The sequence below is a fragment of the Pteropus vampyrus genome, unplaced genomic scaffold (assembly GCF_000151845.1).
Source record: "Pteropus vampyrus isolate Shadow unplaced genomic scaffold, Pvam_2.0 Scaffold74, whole genome shotgun sequence".
In the NCBI taxonomy this organism is placed as follows: Eukaryota; Metazoa; Chordata; class Mammalia; order Chiroptera; family Pteropodidae; genus Pteropus; species Pteropus vampyrus.
In genome coordinates this window covers 8,726,246-8,748,932 of record NW_011888855.1, presented here as the reverse complement: position 1 = coordinate 8,748,932, position 22,687 = coordinate 8,726,246, and the positions used below count along the sequence as shown (strand labels likewise).

At 33.0% G+C, this 22,687-nt stretch overlaps 1 protein-coding gene and 2 pseudogenes across 5 annotated transcripts in view; 1 reads left to right on the top strand and 2 right to left on the bottom strand.

The window, feature by feature from the left end:
• The window catches only part of FAM13B (family with sequence similarity 13 member B), a 72,061-nt gene that overhangs the window by 29,707 nt on the left and 19,667 nt on the right, over window positions 1-22,687 (top strand). For all 5 annotated transcript variants that reach the window (XM_011362381.2, XM_011362379.2, XM_011362383.2 and 2 more), the window contains 4 exons: window positions 3,225-3,266; window positions 4,210-4,365; window positions 6,054-6,186; window positions 21,485-21,552. In XM_011362381.2, coding sequence (XP_011360683.1) covers window positions 3,225-3,266; window positions 4,210-4,365; window positions 6,054-6,186; window positions 21,485-21,552 — 399 coding nt within the window. The remainder of the gene's footprint in view (window positions 1-3,224; window positions 3,267-4,209; window positions 4,366-6,053; window positions 6,187-21,484; window positions 21,553-22,687) is intronic.
• On the bottom strand, window positions 3,967-4,085 carry LOC111741196 (annotated as a pseudogene).
• On the bottom strand, window positions 14,763-14,881 carry LOC111741198 (annotated as a pseudogene).

Genomic DNA, 22,687 nt, shown 5'->3' with positions numbered 1-22,687 from the left:
TGCTCTTTACCCACAGAATTTGGCTAAAGTCTGAAAATAAAGGAAAAATTCTTTGAGATCCGAAAACTGAATCAGTCCTTTGTCTTTTAGAAGCTCAGAGAACAAAGTTAGACAGTCATCTTTGTAGCCTTGTGGGTGACAGTCTGACTCATAAAGAATAAAATCTATTTGATTTGTTTATTATGGCTTTTCAGGGTGAGGAGAGGGTACTTATTGAAAAGAGCTATTTATTTGATTGTTTCAGTGTATTCTTCAGGGCTAAAGAATCTTTACTGTTATACTAATAATCTAGCTTGTTGCTCATTACTTCTATGTATTTATATCTGTAATATATAATTTAATTCCAATAGCATTTAAGAGGGGTAGGAAACAAAGATCAACTCTCTTGCCTACCTATCTAATTTAAGACCATCAGAACTTTTGCTCTTTTTTGGCTCCTTTGGATAACTGGAAAATCTTATTAAAGTTTAGTCTTTTTGGAGGCTAGATATATATATCTAGGCCATTTTTTCTTAAACTTGTTAGTATGGTTAAGAATCATTAATGGTGCTTGTTAAAAATGTAGACTTGGGGCCCTACCTCAGAAGTTTGGGGAGGGACCCAGCAATCTACTTTTTTAAAGCTTTTTTATAATTGGGAAATATATTATACATACAGAAATGGGCATAAAACAAATGTATAGCAAAACAAGTTGGTAAAAAGCAAATATCCATGTAACCACCACCCAGATCTAGAAATAAACACTAACAGCATCCCAGTAGCTCTCAGTATTGATCTCCTCTCTCCCCACTAAAGGTAAGTACTGTGCATACTTTAAGGCATCGCTTCTTTGTATATTTTTGAACTTTATATAAATTGAATTTGACTGTATGTATCTTTTTGATCCAGCTTCTTTCACTAACCATTGCATGTGAGATTTATCCATGTTGTTGCATGTCACTGTGATTTGTTCATTTCATTGCTTAAAGTAATTTAGTAAATGATTATACCACAATGATCCGATGTACTGTTGGTGCACAATTGAGTTGTTTTTACTTTTTGACTATTGTGAATAACATTGCTGTGTACATTCTTGTGCACATCTTCTGGTGCACACATGCATACACTTGAAGACATAAACCCGTCTTTCAACTTATGTAAATATTGCCAAATTATTTTCCAAAATGCTTACTTCAGATTATACCCTCACTAAACAGTGTACGAGCACTCACATTCTTGTTAACACTTGGTATTAACTATTCTGGAGGAATAGTTAATAAGTTAATAGTTAATAGTTAATAGTTAATCATCGTTGTCATTTTAATAAGGTCCGCACCCTTTTCGTATGTGTACTGGCTAATCTCTTCTGTGAAATGCCTTTTAAAGTCTTTTTCCTGTTTTTCTTTTGGGTTGTCTTATTGAATTGTAGGAACCCTTTTAAAATATGTGTTGTAAGTATCTTTTCCCTATTGTATGTTTTCTCTTTCATATGGTATCTTCTGGTGAATAATTTCTAATTTTTATCAAGTTTCTTATTTTCCCATTGTGGTTAATGCTTTTTGTGTCCTGCTTAAGAAATCTTTTTCTAAATACATTCCTGTGTTATCTTCTAAAAGCTATATCTTTTCACCTTTCATGTTTAAGTCAGTAATCTCCCTGGAATTGATTTTTGTCCCTGGTATGTGAGGAGGAACTAAGTTACCTTTTTCAATATGGATACCAAATTGTTTCAGTACTCATTTTTGAAAAGACCATCCTTTCCCTGCTTTCTGTAGTACGACCTTTGTTCTGAATCAAGTATATATGCATGGATCTGTTTCTGTTGTGTTTGTCTATTCTTGTGCCAATACTGTACTATCTTATTTACTTTGGCTTTATGGTATTTGGGTAAGGTCCAGGGCTGCAGTAAAATAACACTGTCACTCCCGGAGAGTCTCATACAGGAAGTCCATGGATCACATCCCTGTCTTAGAGGTAGTAAGAATGCTCCCAAATTCTGGTTTAACTTTTACTAGCCTGTATATATAATTATAAAAACACATTTTTAAATGTAGCCATTTTGATACAGTTGCACACATCATTTATGCACATATAAAAATACTTTCTCATGGTACTTCTTAATCTTTATGAATATCAGTAATTTCAAAAGGTCCAGTGACTGTACCCTAGTCCATTTTATATATTTATTTGTGGATTTCTTAAAAATCTGCAAATATAGTAAAAATTTAATTATAGACTCCAGATGGTGGATTTTAAGGTGTTTGTGTATGATTTTTCAACTTTATTATAAAATTTTTGAAAAATTTTATAATAAAATTGAAAAAATAATGCTTCAAAGAACTTACGATATAAGTTTTGTGGTATTTTAAAAATTTAGGTTAGATTTTGGTAGACTCGATAGACTCTAGATAGAGCTGCACATGTGGGATTTTTGAGTCAAAGACATGCATATACTTTTAGGATTCTTTTAAAACACATTGCCAAATTGATTTCCATCTGAGTTTTACTAATTTACCTTCCTACCAGCAACATGAGTTTCAGTTTTATAACCTTTATCATTATAGTATATTAACATCAGCAAAAAATGTATATTAATTTATATGTTAATTTGATCTAATCCTTATTTTAAATTCGCATTTCTGATTATTTTTGTTTATTTGATTGTTTCTGAAGTGTCTTATGTCCATTTATCTACTAGCATCTTAGCGATAATCTAATCTGATAAATAAGGGTGAGAAAATTCCTCTGAGAAAATAAGTAGATGACTAACAGTGGCAAATATGAAAAAGAACAGAGAAGATAGAAGTTCTACCAAAAATTAAAACATGGTACAAGTACAAGGCTTTAGTAACAGATCGATGGACCAAGTAGTTGAGAATTAGAACTTTTTGAGAATTTGGTATAAGGTAAAGTTCAACAGAAATCACAAATTAAATCATAAAGAAGAGTGTTGATTTATAAATTTTCTTCACACCCTTCAGCATACTGCACTGTCAGTGAATTGCAAGTAGGTGTTAAAAAGTAAAATGGGGTGAGGGGAGAGGGAGAAAATATGTATTTAAGGGTCTTTTTGTGTGAAAAGATAATTTAGAAAATTAGAATCATACTCTGCTAGAGATGAACATAAAACTTAGAGTATGCTCTCCTGGTTGTGTCAGGGTAGTGCAAATGTGGCAGTTTTCAGCACATTTTCTAGTCATTTAGTATTGAAGAAATTTATATCTAATTTCTTTCTTTGATTACAGTGCCCATATATCTCCCATCGGCATCTTACCAGCCTCTGCGGAGTAAGTAGTATACTTTAATAAGACAATTAATAAAACACTTTTTAATATTACTAAACCATAGTAATGAAAATCATATATTTATTGTGCTTACTTTGGAGGAAAGATTGTATGTACAGCAGTGAAACTAGTTAGTATTTTACGTACTGCAATGGGAACAAATAAATAAGGAACACATTACACTAATATACAAAATAAAGATGAACTTTCTTCTGGTGAGTTTTTGATCTTTTAAAATGATTGAAAAATGTCAGGAGAGTTTTTTTTACATTTTCTTTCAGAAATAGACTTTACATAAAAAATACAAACAATATCCTTACAATTTGTTTCTTTTATTTAGCTGAGTGTTGGTAAATTATTTTGTTTTATAAACATACCTTTGAAAAGTCTGTTTAAGTGGCTTTTTATATAGTAGTGAGGATGAATTATTGGGACAACTAGTCCTTCCCACTTCAGTAGTGATAATGATATTATGATTAATTTGTATAATATCTGGGCAAATTCCATTTTAAAATTTAAGTTAGTATCATGTATTTCTTTTCTGTATTTCTTTTTACACTCTAGCTTATCCATTTGTTTTATTTTATTATTATTATTATTGTTATTATTATTATTACTTTATTTTTTAGGCGAGGCAACCCTTGGTTGACCTCACAGATTGCAAGGACCTTGTCAGCTTACAATCCCTTATTATATTTTTTTATGCCCACAGCACCTGGTCTTCCTAAGTGGTCTCCCATCCAAGTACTAACCAGGCCCGACCCTGCTTAGCTTCCGAGATCAGACAGGATCAGGCTTACTCAGGGTAGCATGGCTGTAGACTACCTTACCCATTAAATACCATAATAATTTGTTTTACAGGTCATAGGTTTTAACATTTGCGTGTATATGGTCAAATACCCAGTTAGGGTGACTGCTTCTCAATAAAATGTGTTCTGTTTTGTAGCATTTTAGAAAGAACAATTAGAGCAGCTGTGGAACAGCACCTTTTTGATCTGCAGAGCAGCATAGATCATGATCTTAAGAATTTACAACAGCAAAGTCTGGTGTGTAATAACGAAGCAGGAAGTACTAATTGTGATGGAGAAGGATCTAATAACCAGTAAGAAACTTTTAAAACATTTTACTGTTATTAAGAGTTATAAAGTTGTTTTATCTTTAATAAAAAAACATTTTTACTTAAATATTTTTACTTAAATAGTCTTACTCGGGGATTTCTGAAAGTCATTATGTAAATTAACTTTGTATGTACTTGTATATAAATTATATGTATTTATATGACATTGAAAATCTCATACATTATCTATTAAGTCCAACATAGCCATATTTTCCTCCCTGAACACCAGATAGTTAGTTTACCTTTACAGACTTCATTGTATGAAAAGTAACTTAAAAAAAATTAGACCCATATTCTGTGCAACAGATGGTCACACCAGGAGAGACATGCAGAGATCTAGACAGGTAATTTACAGAGACAGTAGATTGACATCATTCCTGGTGCATGATGTCATTGATTGAAATGGTGAGTAGAATCATCCTTTGCTATTTAAATTGTTATCCCTTGCCCCCAGTCTCTGCCTACCCTACACGCTTTTTTTTTAGTGTAACTGTTAATAGTTGAATTTGTATAAGTTAACAATACCTCTATTAGTGATATGTGATGTTACTTCACTCTTCATCTGACTTGTTACCTTTAAATGGATGAAAGCCTCATCTCCTTTCCTATTACCTCAGCCTTGCTCTTTAGGATATGAGTGCCTACTCTGAGACTGTATGCAATGATTTCATAGTTTTCATTTATTAGTTTTTATTTTGGGGACAAATGAGAAAGGTGTACCTAAATTTGGAGGAGTCATTGGAAGGTAAAAAAAGTAGATGATTGGATAGAGTGGTTTTTTGTTTTTTTTTAAGGAATAGATTTTTTTAAAGGCCAATATGTCTAGTACACTAGAATAGCTATTAAAATGAAGTGAAACAAAAAATTAATTGGATATGAAAACCAGTAGTTGGAATATGTTTAAGAATACCATATGTACAACTGCAGGTGTGCCATGTAGTCTGCATGGATGGCATCATCAGCCTGCAGCTCTTTGTGATAGCCCTGGTTTGTGTGCTTTGAGGGCATGATTAGAACTGATATAAGATCTATAGGGAGTATTTGGGCTGAATATGAAGGAAAAAAGCAGTATCTAAAAGTTAGATAAAGTAGGAAAATGTTTTAAAGGATGTAATATAAACAGATTCCTTAGAGTTTGTCCTTAGCTTAACTGGAGATCCTGAAAACTTAATCCATGCTCAGAGTTACTGAAGAAGTAACTCATGTTTTATCAGTGGTCGTAGTATCTTTGTAAACAAAAAATTCTAAATTATGTAAGATGGGAAATCTGCAGTAGGAAGTTATTCCTGTTGTACTTAATAAGGTGTTAGATGCTATGGTGTCTAGTGCTGGACTTGTATTTTAATCAAACAGGTCATTATGATTGAGAGTGTGCATTTATGAGAGAAATCATTATTTTGGCACATAAGTTATTTTCTAAATCATTCATTTGCTTTTGAAATTTTTCGAAGGGGATAACAAGGTAGATTCCCCACAGCATCCCATGGAGAGACAAAAATAAAGTTAGCACATTTAATGATTTAACTTGGCAGGAAAAAGGAAGTGGGGCTTTTTATGAGAAGGATACATTTTTCTTTAACAAGTAAAAGTTTCAGATCATTGTTGATATTTGTTTTAAAGGCATTATATATTTGACATTTGGCCTGATTTGAGTTTTTAATCTTCATTACTAGGGTTGATATTGCTGTTGATATTATTAATGCCAGTGAAAGTAACAGAGACTGTTCAGAACCTGTGGCTAGCACTAATTTAGACAATGAAGTTATGCAGCAAGATTTTGTATTTGAGGATGAAGAAAATAACCAGGTAAGAAATGCAAAGACTTAAAAAATCTGATTACTTCATGTGTTTCTTTGTTACCAGAAGCCATAGTTCACTATTTTTGCTAACACACATTTGTCTTGATTATAAATCTTGAATGTAGACCTCTACATTCTCTCGGTAGAGGTCCAGAATCATCATCGATTAGAGAAATAAGTATAAAAATGCCTTATTTTTAAATATTTTCCTGGAAAGAAACAAATTACTATGTTAAGTGAGGTAGTTGGTATTATGATTGACTTCTGTTCTTTTAAAAGCTCTTCTTGTTTCCCAGATTTTTTTCTGAAGAACATGGAATCTTTTCATAATTTGAGAAAATCCATGAACATCATCTTAAAAATAAATTATTTTCATTGTCACAGTTGTTAGTAGTAACATTGTTTTTAACATAATTTCAATAAATGTAAAAGCAGCATATTTCTAAGACATTTCAAAGTTGAGTTTTTAATGACACTTTTTAAGATACTTAATTGATAAGTTTTCTTCAGAATGTTTCATTCCAAGCCATAAAGTAGATATAATAAGGAATTTAGTCAGTTGATCGAGATTTGTATTCTAGCTTTACCTCTTAATAACTGTGTGACTTTGGCCAAGTTACCTAACTTCTGTGAGCCACTCTTTTCTATAGAAAGTTTCTATAGAAAAAATCTGGGAAACGAGAGAAGAGCTTTTAAAAGAACAGTGGGGGGGGGGGCGGAGGAGGGGGCGAGTAATACCTATGTTAGGAGATTACTGTAAATATCAGAAGAAGTATAAAATTATTTTGTAAACCGGAAAACATGTCACAGAAATTAAGCTGCCGTTGTTACTTTCACTGACTGGATTTGTATATTGCTTATTTATTAATGCTATTACTTCCACTGGTATTTTGGATTAAACTCTTTTCATCTAGTCACTGTTATTGCTTCTGTATTCATCTCCTTGCCCTTCCCTATCAATTTCTGCCTGTTTACTGGATCATTCCCATTAGTGTAAAATATTTATACTGTTACTTCTTCAATGTTTAGTAGGAAAAAACCCTCTTTGACCCTTTACTCTACCTACACCCCTATTTTTCTTCTTCCCTTTATAATAAAATTACTTGAATGAATTGTCTGTGTCTGTTTTCTTTAATTCTCTCTTTCCATTCTCTCATGAACCCACTTTAGGCAACCTTCTGCTCCTACCATTCCTCTGAAACTGCTCCTTTAAGTCACCAGTGATGTCTGTTGTACCTTTTACTTGACCTAAGAGCACAATTTTATTCAATTAATTTCTCCCATTACCTTGGTACATTTCTTCATTTGGTTTTTGGGATATCTCACTCTTCTAGGGTTTTTCCTACTTGACTGGCTGCTCTATCCCTTTGCTGTTTTTTTTTCATGCTCTGAACCTCTGAAATTTGTTATGGCCCAGAGCCTAATTCTCAGATTATTTTCATCATTTTCATTCAGTCTTCACCAATTTCATTTCATCTAATGAGATAACATATATGCTAAAGGTTTCTAAATTTATATCTCCAATGCAGAGCTCTCTCTTAAACTTTAAATTCCTAGATCTAGCTGTTGTACTCAACATTTCTATTTGAATATTTTATAAGCATCTTAAACTTAGCATACACCAAATTGAATTTGTAATCTTGTTAGCATATCTGCTCTTCCTCTTGTCTTTAAAATCTCATTAAAGGGCACTTTCTCCTTACATACACACAAGCCAAAAACCTTGGTTCAGTTTTTCTTTCTTTCTCACTTACATCCAGTCGTTTCCAAAGTCCTGTTGGCTGTACCTTCAGAGTTTATCTAAGAGTCTGACCCCTTTTTACTATTTCCATTGCCACCACACAGATCCAAGCCAACATCATTTCACCTAGGTTAATATAGCCTCCTAACTGATCTCATCTTTGTCTCCCTATGGTCTGTCCTCAGTGCAGCAGCCAGAGTGATCCTTTTAAAATGAAAATAACATAATGTCAGTTCTTTTCTCAGAACCTTCCTTTGCCGCCTAGATATAAAAATATAGCAATAGGCAATAAGAATACACTGGTTGATGATTGGGACGGCTCAGTTTTAAGGTTCTGTCTGGATTGCTATTTGCTCAGACATCCCCATGGCTTGCTTCATTATCTGACCCTAGAGATCTTTCCTCGGTTTTACCTTCTCAGAGAAGTGAGGCCAAATCTCTTCATCACTCTGTGTATTAGCAGTCCCTCCCACTGACTCACCCCTTCCAGTTTTTAAATTTTGTATCCTTGCCCTTCTCCTTTTTGATACTGTTATCACCTTTGCACACATCTTTTAAATTATTAGTTTATTGCCTGTCTTCCACCATTAGACTATAAACTGCATGAGGGCTAAGATTTTCATCTGTTTTGTTCATTACTGCATTCCCATTATCTAGAACACATAGTAGGTATTCATTAAGTATTTGTGGAATATATGACCAAACAAATGAATAGCACCTGGCACATAGTAAGTAACTCAGTAAATTTGTTGAATGAAATCAGTGTATCAGTTACTTTATTAAGAAAGCAGGAGTTCTTTTTTAAGACTTTATTTTTTAGAGCAGTTTTAGGTTTTCAGCAAAATTGAGAGAGATTTCCCATATGCTCTTTAGCTCCATACATGCATAACCTCCCCATTATCAACATCATTCACCAGAATGGTACATTTTTTTAAAAAAAAATTAAGTTTATTGGGGTAACATTGGTTGATATAATTATATAATATTCAAGTGTACATTATAATTTGACATCTGTATATTCTGTGTGTTTACCACCCAAAGTCCAGTTTCCTTCAGCTACCATATATTTGATCCCCTTTAACCACTTCACCCTACTCCTACCCCCTTATATTTGACTCTCTTTACCCTGTCTACTTCACCCTTCTCCCCCACCCCAATAGTAAACACTAGTCTATATAGTCCTCTGGTAACCACTAGTCTAATGAGTCTCTGTCCTGCTCATTTGTTGCTTTTAGGTTTATATCCCACATATAACTGATATGTGATTTTCAACTTTTTCTGTTTGGCTTATTTTGCTTAGCATGATTATCTTGAGGTTCATCTATGTTGTCACAAATGGCTGTGTTTCATCTTTTCTTATGGCTGAGTAATATAATATTCCATTATATATATGTACCACAGCTGCTTTAGCCAGTCGACTATCATAGGACACTTTGGTTGCTTCCATGTCCTGGCCACTGTGAATAATGCTGCTATGAACATCGGTGTGCAAATATCTTTTTGGATATGGATTTTCAAGTCTTTGGGGTAAATACCTAGTAGAGGGATTGCTGAATCATATGGTAGATCGATTCTTAGTTTTTTGAGGAACCTCCACACTGTTTTCCATAGTGGCTGTGCCAATTTGCAGTCTCACCAGCAGTGTATGAGGGTTCCTATTTCTCCACATCCTCTCTAGCATTTGTTATTACTTGTCCTGTTGATTATAGCTGTTCTAACAGGTGTGAGATGGTATCTCATTGTGGTTTTGATTTGCATTTCCCTAATAGCTAGCGATGTTGAGCATCTTTTCAAATATTTGTTGGCCATTTGTATACCCTCTAGGGAGAAGTGTCTCTTCAGGTCTTCTGCCCATTTTTTCATTGGATCATTTGTTTTTTTTTGTTGTTATTGAGTCATATGAGTTCTTTGTATATTTTGGATATTAGGCTCTTACTGGAGGCATTGCTTGAAAATACATTTTCTCATTCAGATGGTTGTCTCTTTACCTCGTCGACGGTTTCTTTTGCTGAGCAGAAGCTTTTTAGTTTGATGTAGCCCCATTCACTTATTTTAGCTTTTACTTCCCTTGCCTTTGAGGTCAAATTCATAAAATTCTCTTGAAGTCCAATGTCCTTGAGTTTAGTTCCTATGTTTTCTTTTGTGCATTTTATTGTTTCAGGTCTTATATTCAGGTCCTTAATCCATTTTGAGTGAATTTTGGTGTGTGGTGATAGACAACAATGTAGTTTCATTCTTTTGCAGGGTGGCTTTCCAGTTTTCCCAGCACCATTTATTGACGAGGCTTTCCTTTCTCCTTGCATACCTGGGCTAAATCCTACTTGGTTGTTGTGTATAACTATTTTTATACTCTTTTGGATTCTGTTAGCTGATATTTTGTTGAAAATTTTTGCATTTATGTTCATGAGAGATATTGGTCTGTAATTTTCTTGTAATACCTTTGTTTGATTTTGGCATTGGGATCATACTAGCCTCACAGAATGAGTTAGAAAGTATTCTTTCTTCCGTTTTCTGAAAGAGATTGTAGAGAATTGATCTAATTTTTTCTTTAAATGTTTGGTAGAATTCACCAGTGAACCCATCCGGGCCTGGTACTTTTCTGTTTTGGAAGGTTATTAACTATTGATTCAAGTTATTTAATAATATGGGGCTATTCAGATTGTTTCTTGTGTGAGTTTTTACAGACTATCTTTCAAGGGATTGGTTCGTTTCATCTACATTATCAAATTTGTGAGCATAGCTTTGTTCATAGTCTTCCTTTACTATCCTTTTAATGTCCATGGGCTCTTTCATTTCTGATATTAGTAATTTATGTCCTCTCTCACTTTTTCTTAACTAGCTTGCTTAGAAGCTATGGATTTTATCGATCTCAAAGTACCAGCATTGAGTTTCATTGATTTTTCTTTATTGAGTTCCTATTTACAATTTCAGAGATTTAATTCTTTCAGAGATTTAATTCTTATTTTTTTAAATCTCATTTCTTTGGATATAATTTACTCTTCTTTTTTAGTTTCCTGAGATGAAAATTTAAACGATTGATTTTAGATCTTTCTTTTCTCTAATGTATGCATTCTGTGCTATAAATTTCCCTCTAAGCATTGATTTGCTGCATCTCACAAATTTTGATAAGTTGTGTTTTCATTTTCATTAATTTGATTCCCAGGTATTTTATAGTTTTTGATGCAATTATAAATGGGATTGTTTTCTTAATTTCTCTTTCTGAAAGTTCATCATTGGTGTATAAAAATGCCACTGACTTCTGAATATTTATTTTGTAGCCTGTTACTTTACTGAATCCATTGATCAGTTCTAACAGTTTTTTGGTGGAATCTTTAGGGTTCTCTCTATATAGTATGTCATCGGCAAATAACGAGAGTTTTACTTCTTCCTTTCCGATTCGGATGCCTTTTATTTTTTTCTTGTCTTGTTGCTGTGGCTAAGACTCCCAATACAGTGTTGAAGAGGAATGTTGAAAGTGGGCATCCTTATCTTGTTCCTGATCTTAAGGAAAATGCTTTTAGCCTTTCCCCATTGAGTATGATGTTAGCTGTAGGTTTGTCATATATGGTCTTTATTATGTTGAGATAAGTTCCCTCTATTTGCACTTTGCTGAGAGTTTTTATCATAAATGGATGCTGGATTTTGTCAAACGCTTTTTCTGCATCTGTTGATATGATCATATGATTTGTTAATGTGGTATCTCACATTAATTGATTTGCGGCTATTGAACTAACCTTGCATCCTAGGAATAAATCCACCTTGATCATGGTGTATGATATTTTTAATGTATTGCTGAATTTGGTTTGCTAATATTTTGTTGAGGATTTTTGTATCAGTGTTCATAAAAGATATCGGCCTATAGTTTTCTTTTTTTGTAATGTCTTTGCCTGGTTTTGGAATCAAGGTAATAGTGGCCTCATAAAAGGAGTTATGGAGCCTTCCCTTTTTTTTGGCTTTTTTGGAATAGTTTGAGAAGAATAGGTGATAATTCTTCTTTGAATGTTTGGTAAAATTTGCCTATGAAGCCATCTGGTCCAGGACTTTTGTTTTTTGGGAGGTTTTTGATAACCCGATTCAATTTCATTGGTGGTAATCGGTCGGTTCAGATTTTCTGTTTCTTCTTGACTCAGTCTTGGGGGATTGTATGTTTCTAGGAATATGTCCATTTCTTCCAGATTGTCCAATTTGTTGGCGTATAATTGCTCATAGTATTTTCTTATGATCCATTGTATTTCTGTGGAGTCCGTGGTTATTTCTCCTCTTTCATTTCTGATTTATTTGAGTCCTCTCTCTTTTTGCCTTGATGAGTCTGGCTAATGGTCTGTCAATTTTGTTTATCCTTTCAAAGAATCAGCTCTTGGTTTCATTAATCTTTTGTATTGTTTTTCTTGACTATTTCATTTATCGCCTCTCTGGTCTTTATTATTTCCTTCTTTCTATTATTCACTTTGGGCTTTGTTTGCTGTTCTTTTTCTAGTTCTTTTAATTGTAAGATTAGATTGTTTATTTGAGCTTTTTTTTTTATTTCTCGAGGTAGGCTTGTGTTGCTATGAATTTCCCTCTTAGGACTGTTTTTGCTGTGTCCCATAAATTTGAGTCATTGTGTTTTCATTTTCATTTGTTATCTAGGTATCTTTTGATTTCTTTCTTGATATCATTAATAACCCATTCATTGTTTAGTAGCATGTTATTTAGCCTCCATGTGTTTGTGTATTTTCTAGTTTTTTCTTGTAGTTGATATCTAGTTTCATACCATTGTGATCAGAGAAGACGGTTGATATGATTTCAATGTTTTTAAATTTATTGAGACTTGATTTGTATCTAGTTTTAGGAAATCTTAATGGGAGATGGCTTCTTGGCCTTGAAAGACAGCTAAGATGCAGACTGATATTCTTATTGTTTGAATAAGTCAGTTCAATTGAGCACATGCTTACTTAATGCAGTGTATAATACCTAGTTACTTGGAAGTATAAATAGGAATACACCAGCTTTAAGTTTTCATTGACTTGATAATCTAGATTGTAAATGCACACAGTTTATAATATAGAATATAACTAATACTGTTGGAGGTGGAGATGAAGTACTATAATTTCGTAGAAGAGAAGGAAGAAGAACTTCTGGACAGGGAAATTATGGAGGGCTTCTTGACACAAGGGGGATTTTTGTAATTGTTTTGTTCTTTGTTTTTTCTTCATTTTTCATTTTTTGTTTTTTATTATTTTTTATTTTTTTAGGCAAGGCAACCCTTGGTTGACCTCAAATAGTCAGCTTACAGCCCCTTATTTTTTATTTTTATTTTTTATGCCTACAGCACCTGGTTGTAATTTTTTTAACTTATTTTTCAATTACAGTCGACATACAATATTATATTAGTTTCGAGTGTACAACATAACAATTAGACATTTATTTAAATTACGAAGTGATCACCCCGATAAATCTAGCACCCATCTGATACTATACACAGTTATTACAATATTATTGACTATATTCTCTATGCTGTACTTCACGTCCCATGACTTTTTTTATAACCAGCAATTTGTACTTCTTTTTTTATATTATTATTTTTTAAATAATTTAATGAAATCCATTGTTTCAGCTGTACACTTTAACAATAAGGCATATATATATTTACACTGTGTGTTCACTTCCCATAGTTAGATTTCTTTCTGTCACCACGTATTTGACCCCACAAGGGGAATTTTTGAACTTGACCTATGGAGGTTAGATTTTGTTAGAGTTTTGTGGAAAAGACTAAAGAAACAGTAGGAGTAGAACTTAAGGAAGATATTGGATGTTAGTGAAACAATGCTAGTCATATAGTGTTCAGGATATTTTGGGAGGGTATGTTGTGGAAGATAATTCTGGAAACTTTAATAGATTTATGTCGTATAAAGGCTGGAACACGATCTTAATTAAGAATTATGAATCTTCTCAGTAGAAGGAAGTTATAGAAGACTTTGAAGCAAAGGCAGTTTATAACTAGATCTATATTTTAGGAAGAAAATTGTTATACTGTAGAAGTAAAATAAAAGAGTAGGAGGCAAATGTGTAGAAATAGCAAGAGTAAGTTTAATTTTCATTTATTTTCTTGCTTGAGGTTAAAAGTCTAAGGAAACAGTGCTCCACCCTCATTTTGCCTCATGTCGAACAAAAAAATTAAAAAATATCCAGGAATGATATATTTAATGCTGGTGAGAATAAGGTGAGATAGGCAGTTTTAGACACAGACACTGGGAATATAAACCACTACAACTTCCTGAAAACATGTTGAAAATAAGAACAAAAGACCTTAAAATCCCCCTTAGTCCCCTTTACTTAGAAATTTCAAAATCTAGGACTGTGTCCTAAGAAAATACATACAAATCAGAGAAGCATGCAAAGATTTGTCTACTAGAATTCTTATTGGGGGTTTATTTGCAGTAGAAAAAAATGGGAAACAAAAAATTTTTATTAACTAGCAGGGGTCAAATAAATCATGGTATATTCATAAATGGGATATTGTTGAGGCATTAAAAATAATGTTTTAAAGACCTGTAATAGTCCTTATGTAAAGTTATATTGAAAAAAATCCAAGTGTAGGTTGCTGGAACTAATTCAGTCTCAATTTTAGTCAAAAAGATTAAGAAGTGCAACAAACATTTACACTGGCCATCTGTGGCTGATAAGATTATGATTTTACTTCAGTATACTCTTTTACATTTAGGTTTCTGACTTTCCGTTGATTTTTATTTTTATTTTTATTTATTTAATTTTTAGGCAAGGCAACCTTTGGTTGACTTCACAGATTGCAAGGACCTTGTCAGTTTACAAGCTCTTATTTTTTTTATTTTTTTATTTTTTTACGCCTACAGCGCCTGGTCTTCCTAGGTGGTCTCTCATCCAAGTATTAACCAGGCCCGACCCTGCTTAGCTTCCAAGATCAGATGGGATCGGGCTTGTTCAGGGTGGTATGGCTGTAATCTTTTGATTTTTAATCAAATAATTTAGACGAATTTCAATTAAAGAAAATTCATTGGATTTAGTGATAAATTATTGGTAAAACGAGGAGTTTTGGTAGGGTAGTGGATTTCAAAGAAAAAGGCTAATGTTAAGGGTTGGGGAATTAATGTTAGATGAGCAGGTAGAGGCAGCAAAGCGAAATGCCTTGGACAAGTTTTTGCATTGAAAATAAAAATGAACAGTTGAGGTAGTCTGGTTTCAGAAGAATTTTTGTTTTGTGTGTTTTGTTTTTATAGGAAGGAGATTTGAACACGTTGGTTGGAAGGATGGAAATCAGTCACTGATAGGGAGAGGCTGAAAAAAAGTCAGAAAAACAGGGTAATTACTGGAACATTGCAAGGAGAGGAAGTTGGAGGTAGGGGGTGGAGGAAAGATGATTCAGGGCACAGGTTGAGTACTTCCAACATAGGAAGTTACTTTTAATCCTCAATTGAAGGGGAGATATGGAATACTTTTGAAGGAGGAAGAATTTGGGGAACTTACTCCAGATGGTTTTCACCATTTAAAAATGAAATGCCTCCTCTTTAGAGGGTGGGAAGACAGGAATAGAGTTTGGAGTTTGAAGAAGCTGGTTAAAGTTTTATAAGAGCCTCCATGGAGAGAAATCACATAGAACAGAGACCAAGCAGAAGTGCATCTGTAGTGCTTGAATACCAGTAGTGGTCTAGCTGAAATTTGATGACATGTTTGTAGTGAACCTGCTCAAACAAAGGTTATATATTTGACATTATCTTAACAGAATTTGTTTTCCTGGAAGACAAAAAGTTGATGATTAACACAAATTTTGTGACCTGGAATGATTCAAGTGACTTAGATAGAAAGTAACTGGAGTTCCAGAGAAGTTGTAAGACTGGATAAAGTAGGGGCCAGTGAACTTTTTCCGAAAGGGTCAGATTATAGATATTTTACGCTTTGTGGGCCTTACATTCTGTCACAACTATTTAACTCTGCTGTTGTAACACGTAAGCAGCCATAGAAAATATGTAAACAATACAGCATGGCTGTGTTCCAATAAAACTTTATGTATGGACACGGAAATTTGAATTTTCCAAAATTTGCACCTGTCACAAAATATTCCTCTTTTGAGCCCCCAACCCTCAACCATTAAAAAATTTGAAAATCATTCTTAGTTTACAACCATAAACTGGCAGCAGGCTGTATTTGGCTATAGTTTGCCAACCCCTGGGCTAGAAATATTGTAAGAAGGTCAAAATTTTAGCTACAAAAAATAATTTTGAAGATTGTTTCTCTGAAAATGACTTGAAATATAAGAAAACTTGATTACTTTTTAACATTTAAAATAACCGAAGAGTATTAGGTGCTGCTGGTCGGACCACAGTTCCCCAGTGATTAACCAATGTGAAATTAATCTTAAGGAATCTTGAGTGACTAAATGCTTTATGTGTATGAATAATTGATTTTTGTTCTATAGAGCTTTAAAATACAATTTTTATATATTTGTCTTTTGAAAGGGATAGGTTCAGATGGTTAAAATTTTTAAATTTATATATAACACATATATAGAAAAGTCACTTCTCTATCCCTATCCATATTAATCTCCACTCTACCATAATGACATATAATAAAACTCTAAAAAAAAAAAATCACTGTCCTATCCTAAAAATTGCTGCAGTGAACAGCCTTGTACATATACCATTTCACCTTGCACAAAGCTATCTTAGAAGTAGAATTTTGGGTCAAAGTTTAAGCACTTGTAATTTTATCATATATTGCTAAGTGGCCCTCCACTGAACCAGTTTACAGTTAGTAATATATAGGAATACTTATTTCATAATACCTTTACCAATAATAGATTTTTTTATTACACCCTGGTAAGAGAAACTTGTATGTTGTAATTTTCATTAACATTTCTGTAGAAACATTGAGTCATTTCTACTTCCAATTATCCATACCCTTTGCACATTTTTCTTTTAGGTTATTGGGGTTTTCTTTTGCCTTTTTGATTTGTAGGCACCTTTTATTTACTAAGGAAATAGCCCCCCCCCCATTTTTGTGATCAGTTGCAAATATTTCCATTTTGTTATTAAGGTAATTTTTGATACTATTCTGTTTTATCAGCATTTTAAAAAAGATTTTATATTTTATGTCTTGTTAGAAAGATCTTCCATAATCTCAGATTATAAACTAATTTTCTTCTTTTAAAATACTTCTGTGGTTTCATTTTCCACATTTAAATATTTGGCTTATTGAGAATTTATCATTGTTAAGGTATGAAAAATGGATTTAGCTTTTTTCCTAGATGTTTACCTAGTTTTCCCGATACATGAATTTCTTGAATAAATATCTTTTCCCCACCGATTTGAAATGCCACCTTTATTATGAACTGAATGCCTGCATAAATTTCAATGTTTCTTATTCATTTACCAGCAGTGAATGAGAGTTCCTTTGCTCCACATCCTTGGTAGCATTTGGTGGTGTCAGTATTTTGAATTTTAGCCATTCTAATAGAATAGGTGTGTAGTGTGGTATCTCGTTGTTTTAATTTGCCATTTCCTAATAATTTAATGATGTTCAGCATCTTTTCATAGGCTTATTTGCCATCTGTATATTTTGCTGAATGAAGGTCTTGTGCTCATTTTTTAAATGGATTGTTTTAAGTGTCCATTTATATTTTGAGTAACAGTCTTTTGTTATTTTAGTATGTCTTTTGCAAATTAGTATATTTTTAAATATGCTATTGGATTTTATAGTAAATATTTAGGATGTTTTTATTGATATGATGAGATGGGTCTGTCAGTTTCTAAATATATACAAGAATTTGTACAACAATTTGTACTATTTTGGGGATTGAAACTCTGGAAACTAGTAGCTTGATTAGTATTCATATAAAAAATACTTGATCTTATCAGCAAACTTCTCATAAAATCAATCTATTTCAGGATTAGCAGGCCTTCATTGGTCGTACTCTGCCAAAGTGTACAATTATTCATATCTTCTAAACACAGAGAAACTACTGACATGTAATTACCCCCTTTCAGAACTTGAAGCCAGAAGTGCTTGAGAAACTCAGCAGACAGCTAAGAGGAAGAGATGGCTGTCAATTTGACTTGTACTATATTATGAGACCATATCAGTTTGTTTTTTAAAAACAGTTACAGAAATACTCAAAACCTCCGACTGAAACAACTACTCATTAAGATTTTTTGTTTTGTTTTGCCTTTTTTTAATTGAGATATAATTGACATATAACATATTAGATTCAAGTGTATAGTATAATGATTCTCAGTATATGTTATGAAATGATCAAGTCTAGTTAATATTCACCACTACGCATAGTTAAATTTTTTTCTTGTGTTGAGACTTTTAAGATCTACTCTCAGTACCTTTCAAAATATACAGTACAGTATTAACTGTAGTCACTATGCTATACGTTATATCCCCAGCTATGTTTTATTTATAACTAGAAGTTTGCACCTTTTAACCACCTTCATTCATTTCACCCAGCCTCCAACCCCCATCTCTGGCAACTGTGAATCTGTTCTCTGTATCTATGATTTTTTTTTTTTTTATTTAGATTTTACGTGTAAGTGAGGTGATACGGTATTTCTTTCTCTCTGACTTATTTCACTTAGCATAATGCCCTCAAGGTCTCTCCATGTTGTCACAAATGCCAGGATTTCCTTTTTTTTTTTTTTATGGCTGAATAATTTTTCATTGTATATATACACCACATTTTTAAAAATCCATTCATCCATTGATGGACACATAGGTTGTTTCCATGTCCTTGTTATTCTAAATAATGCATCAGTGAACATGGGTGTGCAGATATCTTTTCAAGTTAATGTTTTTTTTCCCTTTGATAAATATTCAGAAGTGGAATTGCTGGTAATTATTTGTTAGTTCTATTTTTAATTTTTTGACCTCCATGCTCTTTTCTATAGTGGCTGTACCAAGTTACATTCCCACCAGCAGTGGGCTAGTGTTCCCTTTTCTTCACATCCTTGCCAACACATGTTATTTCTTGTATTTTTGCTGATACCCATTCTAACACGTGTGATGTGCTGTCATTGTGGTTTTGATTGATTTGCATTTCCCTGATGATTAGTGATGTTGAGCATCATTTCAGGTACCTACCTTTTGGCCATCTGTATGTCTTCTTTGGAAAAATGTCTGTTCAGATCATCTGCCCATTTTTTAATTGGATTTTTTTTGCTATTGAGTTTTATGAGTTTTTTATATGGATATTAACCCATTATCAGATATATGATTTGCAAATATTTTCTCCCATTTTGTAGGTTGCCTTTTCATTTTGTTCATGATTTCCTTTGCTGTGGAGACCATATCAGTGTTGACTACATTAATTCGATGGAAGAAATTAGGCTAGATTGAAGTATATTTAATGTACTCCTTTGTAAGGGTGTGCTATGCAAATGAAATGTACAGAATGGAATGGAGGATATTTAGCCTATTTAAAAGAAGTATCTAGCATGCTTGAAAAAAACTAAGTGGGTGGAAAGGGGAAGATGCAGAACTAAGCAGAGTGGAAGCACCAATTATGAATGGCTAAGGAGTGGGTGGGTACTAGAGAAATTATGGAAATGCCCATCAGGCTTTAATTAGTTCCTGGCAGTAAGTCCTGACAGCCCCTAAGACACTGCCAATATGATTGTGCTGTAGCTGCTGCCCCCACTATTGCTACCATACTACTACCGCCACCACCAAAGTTCTCTATAGCTTACAAAAGAATGAATGTTTTACCTAGAATAAATTCAGAGGAAGTAAAATTTCTTTCAGTGATGAAACATATTTTAGTTTCCAAAGGGAGATTTGTATATTTCTCTGTTAAATTGAAACCTGGCTATATTTTAACCTGACTCTAATAACTCTTATTTTTCTTTGTCCTGGGACATAATATAGAGCACAATTCTGCACCTGGCTCTAAATTTCATCTGTTTTTTTGCTGCTGGTCTTTTTACTTCTGTCACTACATGTCTTTTATATTGCCACTAATTGCCTTTTTATTTGTTACTTTTCACTATTTGTTAAGACTTATGTTGGCTAAATCTGACTGGAGAGTATAATGGATATTAATTATATTTGTTTTTTATTTTGTTTCAACTTCATAGTAAAAATAATTGTAGGTTAGGTAAGACTTGGTGATGTAATACTATGCTTTTATAATAGAACCTTACAGTTTTTCTGTAAATAGTAAACTTTTACAGTAACTATAAGATAGGCACATAGGTGACTATTATGTTCATCATATTTTTGATGAAGAAGGTAGAGCTGGGACTTGAATGTGGTTCTTTGAGTAAAACACCAAGGCTCATTTTAAATATTGGGTCAGAATAATGGTTATTTCATGTGTCCAGAACCTTCATATTTAAGAATGTAAAGCTGTATTCCAGAGCATGAAAGTTGCTGAAGTCAATTTCTAGATCAGTGACTTTCACACCGTAGGTCTCAGGATATCTTTATACTCTTAAAAATTATTGAGGATCCCATAAAGCTATTGTTTGCATAGGTATATCTATCAGTATTTACCATATTAGAAATTAAAACAAATTTAAAAACTTTATTAGTTCATTTAAACATAATGATAAACTCAGTCAAGGTAACATAAATAAGGTTATTTTTTTTCTTAATAAAAAGCAACTATTTAATTTTTTTTTTGAGAAGTTGCATGGTTTTACTTATAAATATTGTTAATGCCTGTCTGACTTAATTGAAGTCAGTTGGATTCTTATATCTGCTTCTGCATTTAGTCATTTGATATAGGTTCTTTTGTTGAGGTGTATGAAGACAATTCAGTTTCACAAGTATGTAGTTGAAAAAGGGAGAAGTATTTTATTAGCTTTTTTTCAGATAATTATGGACTTTCATATTAAAGAAAACTGGACCAGTGGTAGTTTATTAAGAATCTAAGAAGAATTGAATCTTTTGTTGATTTCAGAGGTGGTCATCAAAAACATTAAAAAGTTTATAATTTGTAGTAATGCACAGGACAATTTGTGTTAGATTTGGTAGGTATTTATTTTGGGGAGGAATTAGGGATAGGATGGTGTCACTAGGAAATGGAGGAGAGTTTTTATGTGTTTCTGACGTTTACAATTATTTCAAATATTTATGATAAAGGAATCTGGTGAACTCTATGACTCCTCTCTTACCTGCTAGGAAGTTAACCAACTTCTGTATTTGTGGCTGAGTTGGCAAGTGGGACCACAATACTATCATTTTGGGAGAAGAGAATTCTAAAGAAGGAAAAGGAATGTGATAGTTGTAGTAATACCTGTTACTTAATAGGGTAGTGAGAAATGCAGAGTCTCCATTTTACACACACATACACACACTCTCTCTCTCTCTCTCTCCCTCTCCTTCTCTACCCCCTCTATCCCCCTCAACCCCACACCCTCCTTCCTTCAGGTTTTGAGGAAGATAAATTATTCTCTATATAGTGATGGTAATACCTACAGACTATTATAAATTGTTAAAGGGGGGCACTTGACTAATTTGTAATCTACTATCCTAATTGGGATTAGAAACTTCCTGTCATAAATGAGTATTGGGAGTTCCACTGATACATTGGTGTTGTTCTTTTTGTCAGTCTGTAGGTGGTATACTGTTAGAGCCATGTGGTGACCATGGTGATAGTGAAGATGGCTGCCTTGAGAGGTGAGCATTTTCTCTTATTGCTAATTAATTAATCATTTTGATATTTGGAGCTCTTTAATTTTGGGGTGAAATTTTTAGATGACTATTATGACATTTTATATAATCTAAGAAACAAAGCTTCTCATTTAAATGGTAAACATATAGCATATTAAATGTGCATAAATATTCAGACAGCGTGCAGGTTCAGATGTTAGTTATAACTTGGAAAATATTCAGAGAGAAGAACACAGTCTTCTTGGAGACACTTAAAACTTTAATTTGATTTGTAGAACAATTAGGAATGTATTGATACTCTGAGTATACCTTTTAGTGAGTTAATTCATGGTCTTGGAACCATGGATAATTAACTGAAAGATTATAACATAGTTGCTTCAACAAATATATATATAGAATGTTTTTGTTCTTCTCTTTGGTGTGTCCCAGTACCATCTTTTTTTAAAAAAATTAAGTTTATCGAGATTACATTGGTAAATAACATATAAATTTCAGGTGTATAACATTATGATTCGATATTTGTATACTCTCTTGCGTGCTCACCACCCAAAGTCTAGTTTCCTTTGATTATCATATATTGACCTTCTTTACCCAATTTGCCTTCCTCTCACACCCATTCCCCTCTGGTAACCACCATTCTATTGTCTACCTATGAGTTTGTTTTGTTTTGTTAGTTCGTCTGTTACTTTTGTTTTGTATTCTCCAAATTGAATGAAATAATATTTTATTGTCCTTTTCAAATACGACATTTCAGTTAGCATATTCAACTGATGCTGCTGGTGCTTGTTTACCTCCTTGGCCAGCAGTAATGGGAGGCGGATACCTGAGTCAATGAGTATTTCAGCAATATAGTCTTCACAGATACTCAGTAGATAGAGTCTTTTTGAGCAGAAGCTTTTTAGAATGTTTTAAGTCCTTGGGTAGGTTTTGAATTTTAAACATCCTGTACATATTTTTTGAAGCAGATATGTTATAATCTTTCAGTTATATGATTCTTTAAGATGTTTCTAAAAGATGTATTGTAACTTTCTTAGGAAAGATAATTGATATTCTGAAGACAAATCAGTAATAAAGTGGCAGACTAGATTGTAAATACTGAGAAATCCCAAACAGCATTAGTAATTTGGTGGTAGCCTGTTGA